A 20,928-nucleotide genomic window follows, 5' to 3' on the forward strand; every position below is an offset into this window, starting at 1 on the left:
GATGTCGTGGGCACCTCGCCAGCCAGGCATTTGGCCACCGATGCAAACACAGATGCCGCCGCCGATGCCGTGGGGATTTCCTCCTCGCGGTCAGTCACACTCACCAGGATTGCCCTCACACTCACTAGGATCAGTACGTTAAGTTGATATCCTTTGCATCTCTATTTGCTTCGTTGTTTAAGCAGTTACTAGAAAACATGCATGTATATGTTACAGTCTATGTATATGTTTAATTAGTTACTCGGTAAACTAATAAATTTTTGTTTCTTTTAAAGGGTTCAGGCTCACATCATGCTAGTCCGCCTCTGGATCAGAGCACGTTTATGGACTTATTGATGAACCCAAGTGGCGGCGGCTCCAATGACCCACCAACGGAATGAATTAATATGGAGGCTTATGTGGAACTTACTATCATTGCGTTTTGTATGGACTTGAACTTGTTTCGGATGGATTTGAACTTCTTTCTTATGGACTTGAACTTGTTTCAGATGGATTTGAACTTCTTTCTTATGGACTTGAACTTGTATGAATATTGAATATGGTGCTTGTGTTATGACATATTGAATATGGCGCTTGTATTGTGATATATTGAATGTTGTGCTTGTATTGTGCTGTTATGGAGGCTTCCCATCCGGGGAGGGAGAAAAATAAAACTGGGTATTTAAAAAAATTTATTCAGTAAGAGTGTCGACCCCCACACTCTTATATGCGCTCAGGGAGGCTGGTGACCGCGCGCTCAGTAAGAGTGTCCGCCACATCACTGGCCGACACTCTTAAGATAAGAGTGTCGGTTGCGTGTTGAACCGACACTCTTAATATAAGAGTGTCGGTCTCCACACTTCTATACGAATAAGAGCGTCGAATTTAGAGTGTCGGCAACCGACACTCTTATACTAAGAGTGTCGGCTTATTTCAGTAAGAGTGTGAGTTTTTGGCCGACACCGTTTGCCTTTTTTCTTGTAGTGGATCCGTTTAGATCTAGGCTGCGTTTAGGAACAAGTTTGTAGACCAAAAAAATTATTTTAAGAGTTTGAGGATCTAGATGACACACTCAGATTAAGAGACATGTGGTGCACTTCACTCTATATATTTATATCACTATATAATTCTTCAGCTTAAACTTTACAAAATTCACTCAACTAAATTATCTTCACTAAATCTACCAAATAAATTACATCCAATATATCATCAAAATCAACGGTTCAGATTATAGGTTAACTTACTCTCTTTTTTACTCACTCAAATTTAATAGACAATATTATTTAAATCACATATCATTCCCCCTCTCACTGTATTTAGCACGAGCTATGTACTAGTTTGAACGCCATTGCAAGACCGTACATCATGTTGCTATGTGAGATTTGAACATGTTTCCTGACTTCCTGCTGTTCCCTCCCCACGCTCTAGGGAAGAGGTCCATCGCAAGCGAAAACCCACGATTACAGCAGGGCTGAAAACTAGCTAAAAATTACAAAATAATAAACTCCTGCAGAAGAGGGCGGCAGCAGCTACGGCTCCCCGCCTTCCTCGGTGTCCTTCCCCTCCGTCCTCAACGAAGCGCCTCGTCTCCCCGCGCCCCCGGCCCACTCCCGCCGCCCCCCGCAACCAACGGCATTACACAGGTCACGCCTGGGTGCACGGCGGGGACGCGCGGCCGGGCGGGAGGGCGGGGGCGACGCGCGCGCACCAGCCGTTCCGCCGGAGAACTCCCGCTCTGGCACGATCGTCGCCGTGCGACAGGCTGCTGGCCAAACGCGCGCGCGATAGCCGAGGGGAGGAGGACGTAGAGGAGGGGTAAGCCGGCTGCGGAATTCACCATGACCAATAACTTCCTCACGACGATAAAGAGCCTGAAGCTGATCGAGGGTTGCAAAGCCGCACAATTATACGCCTTAAGCTCCGTTGGGGCAGCCTCCACGTCCGGCTCGGGGGATGCCGGAGGGAGCAGCAACGGCAAGCCCCAGCCTCCTCCGCCGCCAAAGACCATCTCGATGCGGTCCGGATCGCTGTACTACCCGCACGCGGCGCCGTCCACGTCGGGCGCCTTCGTGCCCGAGCCGCACCTGCCGTGCGGCCTCCCGGTGGCCGACGCCCTCGAGCCGGCCCTGGACGCGTGCCTGCGCCCCGTCGACCACGTCGGCGTGCTCGCCGCGTCGTACCGGCGGGTCTCGGCCGCCACGGCGGGGGGCGACGACGACCTCTGCGACGCGTACCTGGAGCAGCACGCGCTGTTCCAGTCGATCGGCGACGCGAGGCTGATCCGGCGGGCGCTGCGGGCCGCGCGCGTCCACGCGGACAACCCGCACCGGCGCGCCGTGCTCGCCGCGTGGCTCCGGTACGAGCGCCGCGAGGACGAGCTCGACCCGGCGCCGCCGCCGCTCGCGCCCTGCACCGCGACGACGCCGCTGCTCGAGTGCCCCCGCGCCGCTGTCTTCGCCAGCGTGTCCCACTCCCACAGCGTGGACCCGGTCTGCCCGTGCCGCCGCCCACCGCTTCCTCCAGTCACCCCTCCACCGCACCGCCTGAGGCGCAACACGTCGGGCGCCGCCTCCGAGATGAGCGAGGAGGAGGAGCCGGAGACCAATGACCTGTGGTTCATCATCGGCGAGGAGGAGGTAGCGTGCGAGCGGTCGTGCATCGCGGCGCTCTCAAAGCCGCTCAACACCCTCCTCTACGGCGGGTTCGCCGAGGCGCACCGCGACCGGATCGACTTCTCCCGCGACGGCATCACGCCGCGCGGCATGCGCGCGGTCTCCGCCTACAGCCGCCACGGCCGCGTGGACGACTTCCCGCCCGACGTCATCTCCCAGCTCCTCGCATTCGCCAACAAGTTCTGCTGCGAGGGCCTGAAGGCAGCTTGCGACAACCAGCTCGCGGCCATGGTGCGGGGTCTCGACGACGCCCGGTCCCTCATCGACATCGGCCTCGAGGAGGCCTCCCACCTCCTCGTCGCCTCCTGCCTCCAGGCGTTCCTGCGGGAGCTCCCCAAGTCGCTCACGTGCCCGGACATCGCGCGCCTGCTCTGCAGCCCAGAGGGGCGAGAGCGCCTTGACATCTCCGGTAACGCGTCCTTCGCGCTCTACCACTTCCTCTCTTACGTCGCCATGGAGCAGGACATGAGGTCGAACACCACGGTGATGCTGCTGGAGAGGCTGAATGAATTCGCGGAGCAGCCATGGCAGAAGCAGCTGGCACTGCACCAGCTCGGGTGCGTGATGCTCCAGCGCGGCGAGTTCGAGGAAGCGCAGGAGTGGTTCGAGGCCGCCGTCGGCGAGGGCCATGTGTACTCGGTCGCCGGAGAGGCACGTGCCAAGTACAAGCGCGGGCACAAGTACGCCGCGTACAAGCTAATGAACAGTATTCTCGGCGAGTACGACGAACCCGCCGGGTGGATGTACCAAGAGCGCTCCCTGTACTGTGTCGGCAAGGAGAAGTTGGCTGATCTGCAGGCGGCGACGGAGCTGGACCCTACGATGACATTCCCGTACAAATATCGTGCGTGCGCGCTGCTGGAGGAGGACAATGCTGCGTCCGCGATCGCAGAGATCAGCAGGGTCGTCGGTTTCAAGATGGCGACCGATTGCCTTGAGCTCCGGGCGTGGTTCTACCTTGCGCTTGAGCAGTGCGAGCTGGCTGTGCAGGACGTGAGGGCGATATTGACGTTGGATCCAACCTACATGATGTTCCACGGGAGAATGCACGGGGAGCAGCTGATTGAGCTCCTCCGAGGACAGGTGCAGCAGTGGGATATGGCGGATTGCTGGATGCAGCTGTACGGTCGGTGGTCGGCGGTGGATGACATCGGCTCTCTGGCGGTTGTCCAGCAGATGCTCTCCAGGGAACCCGGAAACAGCAGCTTGCGGTTTCGACAGTCACTTCTCCTTCTAAGGTACAGTACAGCTGCATCTGAGAATATATAAATCCTTTTTCAAACTACTGATTCATATGATATGACATGTTTGCTAAATCCAAAACTTGATGGAGGGTCAATAATTAGAATTCTCGAAATCAGATATTTTATATCTAGGGAACTGCAAGATAACAATTAGTTGAACTACTAGCCGGATTTATTTAGATTCACCCCGGCTAATCTTTACCGACTAGCTATTAATTGAGTGGATGGCCTCTAACCAGGACCTTTGAACAACTTATAATAGTTATTTCTTTTTTTATATATTGCAGGCTAAACTGTCAGAAAGCTGCCATGCGCAGTTTGCGATATGCTCGGAACAGCACGCTCCATGAGCATGAGAGGCTCGTATACGAAGGGTGGATTCTGTATGACAGTGGGCATCGCGACGAAGCGTTAGCCAAGGCCGAGCAGTCGATCGGACTCCAGAGATCATTCGAAGCCTTCTTCCTCAAGGCGTACGCCTTAGGAGATTCTAGCCTTGACACGGAATCCTCGCTCTCCGTGGTCCAGCTTCTGGAACATGCCAACAGCTGTGCTTCCGACAACCTTCGCAAGGGGCAGGTAAGAATCTCGTTCGAGCGCACACTCTCTAGTACGTCATGACTCGTGTTCATCGTTTGTGCTCATCATTCATCACAGTACTAACGTACGACGACGACATCTTTTATATCAGGCATACAACAACATGGGGAGCATCTACGTGGACTGTGACATGCTGGACGAGGCTGCCGAGTGCTACGGCATCGCGCTGAACATAAAGCACACACGGGCGCATCAGGGCCTAGCTCGAGTCCACTACTTGAAAAACAGGAAAAAGGTTGCGTTTGAGGAGATGACGAAGCTCGTGGAGATTGCCAGCAACTGCGCGTCGGCGTATGAAAAGCGGTCGGAATACGGTGAGCGCGAAGCTGCGAGGAGCGACCTGAACATGGCGACGCTTCTTGATCCTACCAGGACTTATCCTTACAGATACAGAGCAGCTGGTGAGTCAAGTACCTAACATATCACATGGCCATGCATCTTGCATATCATAACTCTTAAGTAATGTTTGCATTTCTCTGTTTCATCCCCCCAGTACTGATGGACGAGGGCAAGGAGGAGGAGGCGATCGCGGAGCTGTCAGGAGCCATAGCTTTCAAGCCGGACCTCCAGCTGCTGCACCTCCGCGCGGCGTTCTTCGACTCCATGGGCGAGCGCGAGAGCGCCCTGCGGGACTGCGAGGCCGCGCTCTGCCTGGACCCGACCCACGGCGACACATTGGAGCTGTACAGCAAAGCCTCCACCACCAAGGCCGAACCCCAGAGCTAGGCAGCCAGCCGGCCGGCCGGCCGGCAGGCCGCCGCTCTCCTCGTCGTCGATTCAGCTGCGGTTTTTGCGAGGCAGGATGATGAGACGATCTCTTCTCTACTCTCATGGGGTGGAAGCTGCAGATCAGTGAGGCAGGAGCACCGGAACATGCACATATCTCTTCTAAGAGTATATACAAGAGCCTTAGTTCTGTTACTGTTAGAGTTGGACATGGGGAGGCAGCACCGCAGGAGATTGAGTGCGTGTTGCCTTAAGGGTAGACTGCGCAGGTGAGGTGACAAAGAGCATGCACTGCACTGCACTGCACCACATATGTGCATCCAAGGTTGAAGACGACCAGCACCTCCGGTCAGAAGAGAGGAAGGAGAGGCGGCTGGAGAATGAGAGCCAGGTCAGCAGGGTGTGCAAACCGCCGGCGGTACCAACGAATCTTCCTCTTTTTCTTCTTTTGCTTGAATTTATGCCTTGTGACGTGCATCTGGAGGCACGACTGATTACAAAAGAATACGAGTTTTTTTAAAGTAACGCAGCGCGAAAGGGAAGATTCTTCCTGCTGCCGACTGCACGCTGTATTATGTATGAGTCGTGGCTCCGTCGTGCCTCCAGCTAACGAGGCCCTGACATGCATCTGCTGCATTGCTACACGTTCGTTCGTGTTCACAACTACGCTTTGTTCTTTCGTTCCAATTCCAAATCACCGACCGCAGCTTGTTCAGCTAGTACTTTGTTATTTGGCCCAATGGGAGTTTATAATCAGGCTCACGATTTATAATCCCGCCCATAGAAAACGAGATGCGCTGGCAGTCGTCTCCTCCACGGAGCCTCTTTGAAATAGCGCCTCTGCAAGTCATGTAGCTGCGTCGACGTGGTTTGCACAAAGCGAACTGTTCTTTCACCTCTTACTAAACAATACCAACCCAAATCTGGGGATAGAACCAAAAGGATTTGCAATTTCAACCTCAGTAGAACAAGGCAATACCAGTGGCGATTGCTTGACAAAAGAGCTATTGCAGCAAAAACAAGCCACACATGCTTTCTATTGCTCACCTGGCTGGAATGCCTGCGTATCAGTATGTTGTGTGTTAAACCTTCTTGACATGTACAAGTACAATACCAATCCCTATATGCAATTCTGCACACATAACAAATTCTACCTAATCACCACTTCCACAAACAAGATTAGCAGCAGCCAGTAGTAGCTCAAAGAATTCTCAGTCACACTAGGAGAAACAATATCATCTGGCATGCGTCGAACTCAGCTCTCAGAAGTCATAATCTCAAGCTCAGCCCACCAGAGCGGTGACACCTTCGGAGTTGCCCCATCAGGCCCTAGCGCGGTGATCTCTCTCATCCGAGCTGCGACCTCTTTCATCTGCGGTCTCTTCTTTGGATCCCGATCGATGCAGGACCTCACAACCTCACAAAGGGCTCGTGCAGTGTCCTCGGGGAAGAAGCCGATGCTAGGGTCAATCAGCTCCTCAAGACGCATCCCGCCTTCAAAATAGCGAGACACCCAATTTTCCAGTGGTCCGTCATCCTCGGAGGAAGGAACTCTTCCGGTCAATATCTCCAACAACACCATGCCGTACTTGCGCACAATGTCCTCCATGTCTGGGGAGAAAGCCAGTTCATTGTTTGTAGTAGAATTATGTCCCTTTGCGTCATTCCAAAATTCAAGATCCGAGACCTTTGCGGCGAAGTCATCAGTAAGGTATACTGTAGTCGAGTCAAAGTTCCTCAGCGCAGCTGGTGTTTGCAGCTGATGCATGTGCTCAAGACAGTAAGCAATGCCCATGGATATCCTGAGCCGTGCCATCCAGTCAAGCTTCTCTGCTTCCCTGACTGCGGTGAAATCAGGAAGGCATTGCCAAACTTTGATCAACAATGCAGAAGTCATAGTGATAAAACTCTACACGCTGAAGAACAGTTTTTGTGACAGATGAAACTGAGAAACTCATGACAGCAACGCGCTTACCATGGAGATGCTCAAAAAGTGTCCCATTTGGAGCATATTCAAATACCATCACTCTGGTAAAGGGATGCTCTTCCTCACAGTAGCCAAGCAAGTTCATAAAATTCTTGTGACTTACTTTGGACAAGTTTGTTATCTGAAACAATTATCATTTTCATCAATTAAAATTAAGAAAGTTGTGTATCTAGCAGACTGAAGATAACTGTACGATACCTTTTTCCTGTACTGCGATTCATTTTCTTTCGACCAATCCTTTGCAGATGTTACCAAGCTTGAGGCCACTGCGATTTCAACTCCACTAGATAAAGTTCCCTTGTACAGCATGCAGGTAGAGGTAGAACCAATTATGTTGCTGAAATCCTCGCATGCCGTTTCCAGCTCTGATCGTTTCAGCGAAGGTACACCTAGAAATATGATTACAACACTGTGATGTAGCCATGTAGGACACAAACTCTGGTGTAAAGTAGGTATCTTTTAATTTTCTTTGTCTCTTTCTTTGTTTCTTGATTTGTCACTTCTATCTCTTTTTCTTTTTTCCTTTTTATTTGATTTAATATATTCACTGTAGGGCCCTGGGCCCTCTAGATTCCTCAAAAAACACTGTGATGTAAAACTGGAACAGTACCACCTATATGGTATATACATAGATAGGAAAAAGCCATACCAGTTACAAAAGCTTTCTGCAATTGTCCACTTAGACCTGTCGCCCATGGCCTTACGGTTCCCATTTTCTTAGCTCGGAAGCAGAGAATACTAGCTGCTGATACCAAAAGGAAAACCGCAATCCCTGCTGCAACTAAACCATAGGTTGTCCAAAAATGTTTATGCCGAGAATGAGCTGGAGTATAAACCAAAGGATCATTTCCATCTTGCCTAGGCCCAGGCCTGACCAAATGTGGAGGTGTTATGGATGGATGACGATGTGAAGTTGATTGGCGTGGCATTGGGTGTGAACCATGTGGTGACGGAGACGGTGAGCTGTCCGGTGGAGACATGGATGGTGAGGGTGCTGGAGCGGACTCTGGTGCTGGTGCGGGTGTTGGAACTTTTCTATGAGATCTGCTCTTGTGCGTGAGAGCCCGTGTATGTGGCAGATGAAATAGGCCATCTTCGTTTCTGTCTCCAATCTGCAGCAGACTCCTGGTCCTGGAATTTCTACAGAAGGATTAGTCATATTGGCAAGCCAAGAAGACACATTTTCTATAGATGGCAGTATGAAAAAATAATTCACTTGATTAATTTTTATTCACCTAATTATTTTTTTACTTTCTAAACGGTCAATTGTGCTTCAGAAATCAGAATTGAAGTTGAAACGGGGTTTTCTTTTTGACCTAGCCATCCTTCACTATATGGCTTTTACTCCAAAGCTTTACTGCTGGATCCAGTACAAAAAGAAGCATGACAACAGTTAAAAAGATCCAAATACCCGGTGGCTGATTCTGATGCCAGTTCAATTCAACCCAGAGCCTGAGAGGCAACTCTTTACAAGGTCAAAAAACCAAATTCACAACTTTTTTTTTCCCCATTTGCTAGCCCATGTGTGACAACACGCCAAACCCAAAAAAGCATCCAAGCCTCCAAGCTGAATATAAAAAAAAACAGCTGTACCCATTTCTAGCGAGTAATAAACATATTTCCGAGAGTATAAAAAGTAACAACATGAAGATGTAATTTTAAGAATCTGAGCACACTAACCTAAAACTAGACGAAGCTCCATTGCTCTCCGCACCGACTCCGAAGCTTCCAATCCCTGCTGCGAGCAGGGAGGCAGCAGCAGAACACCATAAGCCCAAATGCGCACCCGATGACCTCAATTACTCCGACGAAATCCAAAGTCCAAGGAGAAGAAACAAACCTGAGCTCCCGAGGGGGCAAGTGGTGGCAACTAAGACGAACACAAGGAGCGGCAGCCTCGGTGGCCGCCGCCGCCGCCGCTCCATTGCTCACTCGACCGCAGCTCGGGTCGGCACAGCAAGTGCAGTGGCAGTGGCAGTGGCACGGGCTGGATGGCAGCCCGAGGAGGCGCCGGAGGCTGTCACTGGAGGAGAGAGGATGGAATGCGTTTGGGAGGAGAGGGGACGCGCAGTCGGTTGGGGCTTTGGGGATGGGCGGTGGAGGCGCAAAAGTAGCAGCCGGAGGGTGGTGGTCTGGTCTGGTCTGGTGGGGCGGAAGACAGGGAAAGGAGGCGGCACGAAGGCGACCACACAACTGAAGGGCTTTCAGAATTCCTTTTTTTAATTTTTATAAATTAAAAATGTTTTGGTTGTTGTTGTAATCATTTCGCAGATATGAATCCCAGGTTAATCTAAGCTTACCCAATAATTCCTAGAGACATGGCTCTGCGTTAGGGGGTTTGAAAACTTGCCACGCCTCTGTTGCTCAATCTTTGACACGACAACGTTATAAATTTTATGTGGTTTCGAAAGGACATCGGGCTTTGAATCCACAGTCACATCGCTATGGTACATTTGGTTTACGAAATGTAACGAAAATGGTAATGTTAACGATTCACGCTCGAATATTAGCGGTAACAAATTTGAATAAGACAGTATCTATTTCTAATGTGGTATTAATTATGGTTAGATTTAAACAAACATGATTTAACGTTATCGGTTACTCATTATGTTACCAATATATGAACCAAACGTCACCTGCTTGGATGTTTCTTGGTGGCTATATTTTTTCCTCAAAAAAGGAGGGTTTAGGACACTGGACACACGGGACGGGGTGTCGAGAATAAAGAAATAGTAGGTTATGACGTTAAATCAAATGCTCGCCTAAAATATTGTGGTGTATGTAACAAGTTGTGACATGACAAGGCTTATGTCATGGTAATCTATCAGCTTGTTGAGAAGGCTCAGTCAGGTTTAAGTATCTTCATGAGTCTTTATAAAATTTATTATATAAATCATTATTATTTAGAGGTCTATTTGTATGTAAAAAAAGTTGTGTTCTATATTTTTAAGATTTCAATATTTTTTCTATATTTTATGTGTGCTTTACTTTTTACTCTTTCAATGCATGGTTTGTTTCTATATTTTTATTTGCGGTCTAGGTAGTTATTTCTGTTTTCTATTTTAACTAGCCAGGAATTCAAAACAAAAGATGGCTATATTTAGATAATCAAATAAAAAATTGTTCAAAGAAATATTTGTTATTACTATATAACCATTAGAAGGAATATGGAGGGTGTACATGTCTTTGGCAATCTCTATCTGACGCGCGCCCTTCCGAGGGCTACAGCCTACAGGCATCTGCGCCGATGCCGACGTGCACGTCGAGGTCTACTATACCAGCAGCATCACGTGAAGCAACGCACGGGACGGGATGCCACAATCGCCATTAAACCCCCAGTCGGGCCCTGATCGCAGGCGAGCGAGGGGGACGGGGACGCCTCATCCAGTTGACCGCGACCGGTAAACCGCCCCAGCAGCAGCCCCAGACGAACACAGGCCACTTAATTGGACGCTCATGAATTCGCAGTCAACTGCGATCTCAGACGGGCAGAGGGGATAGGGGGGTTTGGGTGATCCCCCAAGCGCATCGGATCGGATGCTCACGTTCTTCTCGACCGTTGCCGGCGATCAACGAACGCAGCGCATGCAGCAGGATTTACAAAAGAGGTGGTGTTTGTTAACCCTTATTGCGTCCAACGGCGGCGACCTGCCTGATTCCCAATTCCCATGCGGCCGGGCCGAGAGCTGCCCGGTCGTTTCCGCCGCTGGCGCTGGGCGGAGAGCAGCGAACCAGGTGGGGGAGCGCGCGCGCGGCCGTGCGGCGACAGGAAGTGACGGTGGAGGGTGTGGCGACGGGGACGCGCGACCGTGCCGTGCGACGGGGACGGGGACACGGACACGGACACGGACAGACAGGCCGGCCTCGCTGGGTCGGTCGGTGGCTTCTGCTTCTCCTTGATCATGATGAGCATGTGTAGCAGCAGTGCTGCAGGAGCTAGCTCTAGCTTCCTGGGGGAGTTGAGAGGTCTCGGATCGGATGATTAGCGCCTGCCAGCTGCAATTGCGAACCCGGGGCGCTGTTGTTCTCGTTCCATTATTAGCGTTAGCTAGGAAAAACTGATGGATATTCTTGTCGGGTTAGGTATGTAGGCAGCCAATAAGCTGGCCTGATCGCCTGCTGTCTCCCTGCACTGCGGTGACGGATAAACGCCGCGCAGGCGGATCTGCAGACCCTGCACTGCGGTGCAGCTGCAGGAAGTCGTGAGGTGCATGTTGCGCTGCCTTGCCGCGTGACGGTGACGAACGCTCGCTGAGTCCCCAATACCAATACATCGCCCGCCCGATCCCGGTTTGTTTATTGTCCACCACACCTACTGAATATACGATCGCGATCGGATACGTGTGTGGCAAAGGCAATGCAACGACTTTCCGGAGGTTAAGATATTGCCGTGCCGTCCTTTCGGTGCCTGGTGACGGGGGAGGAGGGGCGCTACCGCGTCCGCGCGTGGCCTACTGTCCCGTGGCGAGTTGTTGCTTTGGCTAGTGGAGCGGAATGCGGCGGCGGCAGGCAGGCAGGCAGCGGAGCCGGGGAACGGGCATCATCGCCCGGTGACTTGGAGTGTAAGACACGGGCCATCCTGATCCATCCATGTGCCGTCGCGGGGGGAGGGATGGGCCGTGGTGCTGGTGCCTCGAGTGCTGGAGTGAGGCGAAAGCGAGAGACAGCGTTTCCTGGTCCTGGCCTGGCCTCGGCCAGAGACACAGGCATGTGCCAGAGGGCGGAGGCAATAAGATGACGCTGGGGTGACCTTGCCGGCCCGCGCACCGGCCACGGGACGGACACCTCCGTCGCCACTCGCCACTGCCCAGCCTCATCCCTCATGAGGGAAACGCGTGGAATGGAATGGACTGAACCAAGCCGCAATGAAATGAACACGGCCGCCGTGCACCTTACAGTTTACTTCACCGCTGCGCACCGACGACGCACCGCCACCGCAAACTGCTGGCCTGCACTCACCAAGGCCCCCTTAAGGTCACAGTCAAGAATCGCAATCTCAATGGTGACAGCGTTGTATCAAAAGCGCTCTGGCAACTCCCTGCTCATTCAGAGAATTAACCGCGTTGCCTTCAAGGCACGCTGAGAAGTTAAAAAAGGATGGAATAGACATGTATCAGTATCATATGTGAGTATGAACCATGTTAACAATTGAAAAGACTGAAATTGCTATCTGACATTGACGATTGCAGTGAAGTGCTGCGTAAATATATTCTGAAGCTCCGAAGATTCATTCATCAAAAATATCCACATCACATTGCACACCTGCAAATAGTTGGCATGCAACAGCAGGACCCCAAGCACTCGTACACAACCGTAAGGAGACGCACCACAAGCAACTCCAGCTGTGATCACTTCGCTACCGATTTCTAGTTACAAGAGAGAGAATATTATTGACAGAACTTATGAATCTACCCAAATCTCTTTTTCACGGGACCCTCTTTTTTCCCATTCAACTCTTTCCACAGTGCAACCTACCGGAAATAAATGGAGATAAGAGGGATGTCGACATCTTTCCCGTTGTCATCCTCACAAGCAACGACGACATCCAGATGCTTCCTGTATTCTGGAATGTCTACCTTTGCCACCTCCTTGGCTACGTCTCTGATCTTCTTGCTCAGTCGATCCTTGTGCCTTGTGAACATTATGTTGTAGAGCAACGATGTGCCGCAGGAGACACTGTACGCACTCAGGCCCTTGTCGCTTAACCACTTCAGGAGCTCTGCAACTGTGATGTCTCCCTCGATAGACCACCGATCCCATACGGTCCACGTCATATCTCCATGCTTGATCACAGTGGGGGGAAGAGGTTCAGATGTGGTGAGCATCGGTAGGGCCAGGTTAGCAAATGTATTGCGGTAGTCTTCGATTGGGTGCCCTCTGGCCAGAACTTTGTAAAGCTCAAGGCACACTAGTCCTGTCGCCATGGCAGTTGAAGTTGCAATAGCTGGGATGATCCTTCCTGCAATAATTTTTGCCTTCAGCTTGTCAACCTCTTGGATGCCATAGTTCCTGGCACGCATATTTGCAAGACCAGCAATTAAGTCCATGTGGAAATTTGTATCATCATCCTGTAAAGGAATGAGCCATGCATACAAAGCCGTGTTAATTAAGATACCAAAAAGGATCGACTGTTAAAGTTTCTATTAAATTTATTTTTATACAGAATGTTCAACAGTTCACATTTAAACAAAAATGCCCATATATTACTATAGCACTCATCTTCAATATTTTATGTTTTAACAGAAACCACAATACGCATTTCCCCCTTGGTTGGATAATGAAACAGAAGCATTACACAAATTAGACAGGAAACAAACGGGGGGGGGGGGGGGGGGGGGGGGGTCAAGTGAAAAGAGCTAATTGAATTTTATCTCGCTGGAGCCGTGGAGGCAGGTACTGTAAATAATGGATTACTACTAGCAAGGTGTCAGAAGAGGCAACTAACTTCTGTAATCCAGTCTAAAGCAGGAAGGAACATGTCAGAACAACAGAACCTATGCTACTCTTTACGCTTATCAGGCCAGAACATATCCATTGATTTGTATTTAGAAGAATGTCAATTCCTCCCAGATTCAAAATAATTTCAAAAGAGTAAAAACAACAGCAGGAAAAAAAATTAAACATAACGTCTTAGCTTTCAAATAAAAGAAAGAAGATTTAAATAAGGCTAACCTTCTCAAACTGAATAGGTTTCATTTGGAATCTCGGAGGTAGTTTCTTGGTACATGCTTTCAGCCTGCTTAAAAGATCTTCGATAACAGCAGCGTCATCAACTGAGGCACTGGAGATGTTTTCGGCCTTCACGTCTGTCTCAATCTTCACCCCGCTCTTTGGCTTAAATTCAGGTACTGCAACTTTACTGACTGCATCAGCCAGATTATCAGTGTCCTTTGCCCAATCAGGTATAGAGATTCCAAAAGACAATGCCCTCAATATGGAAGCAGACATTATAAACTGAATGTGTGATGAATCAGCAGCTGAAAATTCCAGAGGGTGAGGGAAACGCTTTGGAGCACACCAGAAATGGGCTCCCATGCTAGTGGCAGCATCTTCAGGAAACGTGAATGTTAGCTGCTTCACACGATTGGAGAAGTAATCTTCAAATCTGAAAGAGGGGGGGGGGGGGGGGTCATTAGATGGCATCTAAAATGAGTACCATCCCTAGTTCTATTTTCTTCAATGATACTCAGTAAAATCAGTCAAGCTCTAAGGTAGAAAATATTATTTGATGCAGACCAAAATAAACAAATAAATGTTGCTAAACAATAAACAAAATGGGGAGATAAATCATACTTCAGTCTTGCCCACGTTATGCAATCGTCAAATGTTCCACAACACTCCTTCTCAAGGCATTCACATACGTGCTCAAGCAACTCCCTGGCCTGAGCATCACCTGCCTTTTTCATGGAGGCAGCATATTGAGCGGGATTAGACAGAAAAGAGTTGACTTCCTTTGGAGTCTTCTCGAGCAAACCCTCAAACTCTGAGCGGGCCCATGTTAGACAATGGTCAATATTGTGTGGAAATGAATGGACTGTGCACATGGGTGCCTGCTTCTCAGGAGGGTCTCGTGAAGTCCCATAATTTTCAGTAAGGTGAGGAATTACCACTTGCGTGTTACATTTTGTACCCAGTGTTCCAGATTCCAGGAGTGGTTTCTGGAAGTACAAACATCTCATGTCCATGTACATCCTAGCATTAACATTATCAAGTGCATTAATGACAACATCAAGGATCTCCCAGAATGCATCATGGAACACATGCTCGGTCTCTAGACAGGCACGGTTCTGGAGAGCATCAATGTGCAGGCAGGAATTGATAGCACTAGCAGCTGTGGCAGCTACTGTAGATTTAGGATGTCCAATATTCCAATCACGGAACAGAAATTGGCGACTCAAGTTACTTTTCTCGATGACATCATCATCTGTTATAGTAATTTTCCCTTTACGGCTGCAAGACACTCCCATTAAAGCTAGGTTCTTTAAAAATTCACATCCAAGAGCACCAGATCCCACAACAAAGACATTGGCATCCCGCAGTTTTTTCTGAAGCTTAGAGCCAAAAACAGAAATCTGAGCATCATAGCGACTATTCAATGGCTTCAGGTCTTTAGGGTCCAATTGGTGAGTTGGCAGAGATTCGGATGAATCAAAGTAGAAGAACTGTCAAAGACAAACTATCAGATAGTAACAACATACAACCATAAAATATCATGCAAGTCATGACAATTACCCGGTACAGTGGATGAAATTTCCCAGAACATGCCTTCACAGCTTCTTGACTGACAATTCCACCAAACATAGTAGCCATTGGGTTCAGGACAGCTTTAGAACCACTAGCAAAAAGCCGCAACAAATTCTCATCAAGCTCATCTTCTATCTTGTAATCAATTGTGGCTTCATTGATAGAAGCAGTGAACTCCACAAACCTTTGGGCATCCAGACCACAAGCAACACCAGGGAAGCGTCCAAACTCTTTCCTAAATTTATCCAAAGCTATAAATGCAAAATGAAGCAGAGGAGGGCGAGTAAACTTTGAACAATCACTTAGAGGGAAATTCCCAGGTTCTCTAATCGAATCTCTCAAACTCTTAAACTTCAAGATCTTCCGTTCTTTCACCTGTGTAACAATTCCACCTTTTGTATAAGTGCCAAAGTTACTTGTATCCTCGATGCAAAAGGAAAATGGTCCTGCGCACATTACTGTCCTTGGCTTGCCATCATTCAGTTCTGTCATACCCTGGACCTCTGAGAAAACAACAAGATCACCATCCTGAAAATCAAGGCGCTCATCATCAACACAGGACACCATTGTACGATTGTCAGTGGTGATGGAGATGGATGCAATTATGCCAGTACGTGCATCTTCACCGTCGACATCAAGAACACTGAATTCAGGCCCAAAGTCACAAAACACACTACCAAAAAGTCCACGGACTTCTGTCTTGATAAAGGAAATTGGAGGCTGCTGATTACGACAATAATCATCGAACTCAAATGCCTTGTCCAAACTAATGTCAGTGAAAACAACCACCTGAAAATCAAACAACTGTAAGTATGACCACTATATAATAGCTGGTGAGTTACGAAGTTGCTGATTTATGATATAATTTTTTTTAAAAAAAAATTGAACGCTGAAGCAGTATATTCACTGATGCTACCACGCATAACATTATCATTTGTTTTACACTTATCTAAGCCAATAGGCTTCAATCATATGGTGTTACTAATCAGCAGTTTAACCATGGTCACTTAAAGAGTTCTAAGTTGGCTGAATATCGAATGTTATCAATACTATCAGCTATTCTGCAGATAATGACCAGACACAGGTCCACAGAGCAAGACACCAATATAGAAAGTTAAGGGGTTCTGCAGTACAGGAAACAACCAACCTTTTTCACATAAGTAGGATGGAAAAGGTAGGTCATGGATGTACATGATACCATGAAAAAACATCTGAGGCATTTATAAACCCTCGCAATTAGCAAAGGAATGTGCACAGATTTGCACTACATTCAATTTAATTCTACATTTCATTTTTTAGTGCAAGAAAACAAATTCAACTAGGCCCTACAAAAGAAAAGCATTTGGCACTATGAGCACGACAGTGCTCAGATGAGGGAACATATTACTCACAATCATATGTTCAGCCATTAAAATCAAAAGGAGAGCAGGAGAAGAAAAATACAGGATGATATATGTTGGACTGTTTTTGTGTATAGAATGTATTTGTGTTATGGGCATAGCCCAACCCATGTAGTCTATTAGGCCTTTTAAGGTTAGAGGGAACCTTAGTACTCTCTACATTTCTGATAAAAAATATTCCAATAATAAGAAGGGCAAGATGGATTTTCTTGCTACTATCAAAACAAAGAATTAAACTGAACATACTTATAGAACATGTCATCTCATACACTTGAAAACAGATCCTGAATGCAAACAACAATGAGAAGTAAAAAAAAAAATAGCACAACGGAGAACCAACAGACTTGGAACTTTGGAAGGTGCTCAGTGGTCAATTCTTCTGTTAGGGTATATATGAGAACAGCATTGTTAAGTTCTTGAAGCTTTGCAACACAAGCAACAGCCCTGTTCTTCCCGATGTCATCCTCAGATAGAAAGAAATTGCCTGATAGGTCCCACATTTCCACATTTCCAGTATCATGTAGGGTAACAGATTTAACACCAGCTAGAGCAAGATTCTTTGCTGTTGAAAGGAAATATTAGTTCAAAAGGTCTCACCAAGATAATGCTTATAATACATTCATGGTAAATACAATGGTAGTTATCTAACAAAACAATTAATTACTGGCTGGACCAATAGTAAAGGAAAAACATTATGAGTATTGATCCGAATTGTAATAACTATACAGGTAAACAAGTGAGAGGCAGTGACTTGCACAGTTACACTACTCCACCATATGTCTTATAATGAGGACAGCCATTCAACAGAATATTAAACAAAATATGTATATAAAAATCGAAAAGATGGCCGCACCATTTGCATTTCTAATTCACCAGAAACTTTAAGGGGTGTTTGGTTTGATGAATCACTCCATCCAAGATGAGATAGTGCATCATGAACTTATTTCTCAAATTTAGTGGGATGGCCTCATTACTCATGTTAGTACTAACTAACTATGAGGAATGAGGTGGTGATGAATCAACTCAATTCATTCCACAAACTAAATAAAAAAAAGTGAGGAGTGAGAAGATGATAGATTAGCTTATTCCTCAAATCAAACACCTCATAACAAAATAAACATTGAAGCATAAATGTCTAAGGCTGTGAACCCTTTTGCGTGCCCAGTTTCTGCCCATATGTCCATGAAATGCAACAGTCCCAGCTGTATTTTGCAATCCAGCATTCAACCTGTATAAATACTACTGTATATTGGATATTGTTTCGCCGAACCATAAGGATACACATGAAAACATTAAACGTGTTACAAAATTTTAAAAAAAAAGTGAGGCACACACCGATCTCGGCCCCTAGCCCGTTAAGGCCGGAGATGAGCACGTTCGAGGCAAAGAGCTGCCGCATTGTCTCCCTTCCGTACACAGCGAGCTGCCTGCTGTGCAGGTCCTCGTCGATCTCCACCACCCCACTCGCATTGCTGCTCCCACCGCCGCCCACATCCGACCTCGGCACCATCTCTTCCGCCACCGCCGATTCCCCCACCCCGAGCCTTCTTCACGACAGCGTCACCGCCGTCCTTGGCTCCCTCCGCTCTCTTCGTTTCGTCGTAAGCATATATCGAGAACCCCTGCACCGTGCAACAATAACATCAAAACGTATCAAAAGCCAAAAGCATCCGGCACCCAGAACCGGGAATGGCGTCAGGGAAAACGGATCGAATAATCGAAACGGGAATCAACGAGGGGCAGTACGGCTTACCAGCGGTGGCGATCGGAGTGGCGGGTAGGGTTCGCGCAGCGGTCGCGGTGGCGGCCGCGGGTCGCCCCTTCGGCCTTCCTCCCGACTTGGAGGCCAAGCTGATGAGATGCATATACAACAGTCGTGGACTCGTGGCCAGGCGGGTCGGTTTTTTTTCCAATTTATTCCTTTTCGGGTTTTATTTTCACATATACATTATTTACAGTTTCATTTCATAAAATAGACTCTTAGGTCGACGCCGTCACTATTGACGCCGACCTAATACGTGTCGGCGCCAATTCTTTTAGCGACTAGATATAAGGATTGACGCCAACGTGGATCTAACGTGGCCGTAAGTAGACGTCATGGATCTTGGTGCCGACCTACGGGGCTATAAATATGTCACATCCAGATTTAAGTAATAAAGTGGGGTGCGTCGCATATGTGCGTCAAGAAAGAACAATACATGTAATAACAGAGTACATAGAGATAAATACCATAAATGTACTTATTACATAGCGGAAGTCTTACAAAATAAATAATAAGTATAAAACGAACTAAATATTATTTTCCTGGTGCCACAAAGCTGACTGGGAGACGCCACCTAGATTAAGTCGAACTCCTCGTTGTGCGGCTCCTCTTGAACCACATGTTCTTCTTCTGTGGGGGTGTGAGACAGCAAAGGTGAGCTCACATACGTTCATAGCTCAACAAGTTGTGGGGAATAATATGCATGACTCACCAAAGGTGGGAGTTCATGTGCACTGTAAGGCTGATCAACAAAATAAAGATTGAAGTTGAGCATTGCTTTTATAAGTTGGTCAAAATTTTATTAGCAATTACTAAGTGTAAATAAATACCAAACCATAGTAATAATAAATAAAAGTAATAATAAAATAATCTCAATATGATGCAAATGACAAATTGAATTTAATTCTATAAATTAATCATGTGAGTGTCCAAGCTGCTCATGACCGTGAGCATATCTAGTATACTAGTTTTACACTCTGCAGAGATTGTGCACCTTTACCCACAAGTCGTGTTACCCATTTGCCACGGGGTTGATCGGACCCCACCCACCTCTACCAAGGAAGCGAGACATAGTACCACTACGAGGCCTTTACAAAGTTCCACTAGCTTCAGAAAACCCGCTACAGTTTATAGGAAGCTCCAGTGCAGGGATCCATCGCCTGACCGTCATCGCAGCAAAATCAACCCAAGGACCTCCCTACACTGACCACTCTCCTACTGCCCTTGCCCCTATCGGATAAGGTAGTCATCCACTAGCTTTCCTAGTTAATCAACCAAGGGCGTCCCATACCACCCTTGACCTTGTGGTAGCACTATTTTCCCGGGTGGTTCTCCATGTTCCCACTAACATAATGATCTTATCAAGAACAGTAAATAATAAACTAACAATAAAAGTGTGAATATGAGTAATGTATATCTCTATATCCAAAACCACATAAAGCAATACCATGTACTACCCAAAAATTCAGTGGTAAAACAAGGTATAAAGATAGTCAAACTAGGGTAACCTATTGGGTCTCATCAAAATTAACCTATGCAGATCATTATGATTAATAAGAACATGACTGGATAAAAAGAAGTGATCAAGGGCACAACTTGCCTTCAACGAGCTCTTGCTCAGCAGTCTCCACCTATTGAACCCCTGGATCATCTGTGGCTTGCTCGTCTACTCACATCAATACAAACATACATAGTATAGCAAAAATTAGAATCACACCAAACATGTATATAAAATACATATTAATACTCTACATATTAAAATGAGATCATAGGAAAAGGAATCATTAAATTTAGAGTTATAGATTTTAAGTTATGAATTTCCAAAGGTTTTATGTATTTGATACAAGATTAATTAAGATATAAATTTTGTTACATTTTTCATGTCAAAACAGAGACTCTATGTGAAGCACAATATTATTACAAAATTATAGAAACTGGAATAGACTAATTTGGACTTAATACAAATTTTCTATGGCTTATACAAATTCTAGCAATTATTTTAACATTAAAAATCATTTTCTAAACCATTTATCTGATTTCCTAACTTCCTGGTCTGGACGCACTAATACAGAGAAGTTCGGGGTTTAACTCGCAAAATATCCCAGACTCAGCCATAGTCGAGCTAGACTGCGGGATGGTTTTGTGGATCCGCGAGGGTTCTTTTATAAAATACACGCGACCGAGGGGGAGCACCCGATCCGGACCATCCGATCCAAACTAATGGCTAGGATTAAATCATGGCTAACCGAACCGGTACGTGATGACGACCGCATGATGTGATATCTACGGCTTAGGTTTAATGTCTACGCGATCT

At 47.4% G+C, this 20,928-nt stretch overlaps 3 protein-coding genes across 7 annotated transcripts; 1 reads left to right on the top strand and 2 right to left on the bottom strand.

Annotated features, from left to right (window-relative positions):
* Positions 1–1,261: 1,261 nt before the first annotated feature.
* Positions 1,262–5,940, top strand: LOC103634507 (ethylene-overproduction protein 1). The gene is made up of 4 exons (XM_008656355.4): positions 1,262–3,889; positions 4,183–4,474; positions 4,587–4,896; positions 4,989–5,940. The coding sequence occupies exons 1-4, from the start codon at positions 1,818–1,820 to the stop codon at positions 5,219–5,221; spliced, it is 2,907 nt and encodes a 968-aa protein (XP_008654577.2). The 5' UTR covers positions 1,262–1,817; the 3' UTR covers positions 5,222–5,940.
* A 211-nt stretch (positions 5,941–6,151) lies between these two features.
* Positions 6,152–9,574, bottom strand: LOC100191492 (putative leucine-rich repeat transmembrane protein kinase family protein). Of its 4 annotated transcripts, none has more exons than XM_008669117.4 (6): positions 9,049–9,574; positions 8,889–8,946; positions 7,858–8,339; positions 7,407–7,597; positions 7,197–7,329; positions 6,152–7,063 (listed from the first exon to the last, which is right to left on the bottom strand). In XM_008669117.4, the coding sequence occupies exons 1-6, from the start codon at positions 9,131–9,133 to the stop codon at positions 6,477–6,479; spliced, it is 1,536 nt and encodes a 511-aa protein (XP_008667339.1). In that variant the 5' UTR covers positions 9,134–9,574; the 3' UTR covers positions 6,152–6,476. The 4 variants fall into 4 exon arrangements, with proteins under 4 accessions (XP_008667339.1, XP_008667250.1, XP_008667291.1 ...); XM_008669028.4 differs by having other exon boundaries at positions 7,858–8,348; positions 9,049–9,383; XM_008669069.3 differs by having other exon boundaries at positions 7,858–8,348; positions 8,889–8,943; positions 9,049–9,347.
* A 2,788-nt stretch (positions 9,575–12,362) lies between these two features.
* Positions 12,363–18,751, bottom strand: LOC103634508 (ubiquitin-activating enzyme E1 3). 2 transcript variants are annotated; one of them, XM_008656360.3, is made up of 7 exons: positions 18,606–18,751; positions 18,188–18,474; positions 17,197–17,414; positions 15,441–16,241; positions 14,502–15,370; positions 13,881–14,313; positions 12,363–13,276 (listed from the first exon to the last, which is right to left on the bottom strand). In XM_008656360.3, exons 2-7 carry the CDS (start codon positions 18,360–18,362, stop codon positions 12,680–12,682), a joined length of 3,093 nt encoding a protein of 1,030 aa, XP_008654582.1. In that variant the 5' UTR covers positions 18,363–18,474; positions 18,606–18,751; the 3' UTR covers positions 12,363–12,679. The 2 variants fall into 2 exon arrangements, with proteins under 2 accessions (XP_008654582.1, XP_020401722.1); XM_020546133.1 differs by having other exon boundaries at positions 17,197–18,080; positions 18,606–18,736.
* Between the last annotated feature and the right edge of the window lie 2,177 nt (positions 18,752–20,928).

This window comes from Zea mays, chromosome 1 (assembly GCF_902167145.1).
Source record: "Zea mays cultivar B73 chromosome 1, Zm-B73-REFERENCE-NAM-5.0, whole genome shotgun sequence".
NCBI lineage: Eukaryota > Viridiplantae > Streptophyta > Magnoliopsida > Poales > Poaceae > Zea > Zea mays.

What these genes read in the sequence shown, in the direction of transcription:
- LOC103634508 (XM_008656360.3), bottom strand. Translation starts at nt 18,362, where the DNA reads ATGGTGCCGAGGTCGGATGTGGGCGGCGGTGGGAGCAGCAATGCGAGT. An exon ending in AGCACCTTCCAAAGTTCCAA is followed by an intron (nt 16,242 to 17,196) that starts GTCTGTTGGTTC and finishes TTTGATTTTCAG; the next exon opens with GTGGTTGTTTTCACTGACAT. An exon ending in AATTTCATCCACTGTACCGG is followed by an intron (nt 15,371 to 15,440) that starts GTAATTGTCATG and finishes TGTCTTTGACAG; the next exon opens with TTCTTCTACTTTGATTCATC.
- LOC103634507 (XM_008656355.4), top strand. Translation starts at nt 1,818, where the DNA reads ATGACCAATAACTTCCTCACGACGATAAAGAGCCTGAAGCTGATCGAG. An exon ending in ACAACCTTCGCAAGGGGCAG is followed by an intron (nt 4,475 to 4,586) that starts GTAAGAATCTCG and finishes CTTTTATATCAG; the next exon opens with GCATACAACAACATGGGGAG. An exon ending in TTACAGATACAGAGCAGCTG is followed by an intron (nt 4,897 to 4,988) that starts GTGAGTCAAGTA and finishes TCATCCCCCCAG; the next exon opens with TACTGATGGACGAGGGCAAG.
- LOC100191492 (XM_008669028.4), bottom strand. Translation starts at nt 9,133, where the DNA reads ATGGAGCGGCGGCGGCGGCGGCCACCGAGGCTGCCGCTCCTTGTGTTC. An exon ending in GCAGAAAGCTTTTGTAACTG is followed by an intron (nt 7,598 to 7,857) that starts GTATGGCTTTTT and finishes TCATATTTCTAG; the next exon opens with GTGTACCTTCGCTGAAACGA. An exon ending in ACTTTTTGAGCATCTCCATG is followed by an intron (nt 7,064 to 7,196) that starts GTAAGCGCGTTG and finishes ATTTCACCGCAG; the next exon opens with TCAGGGAAGCAGAGAAGCTT.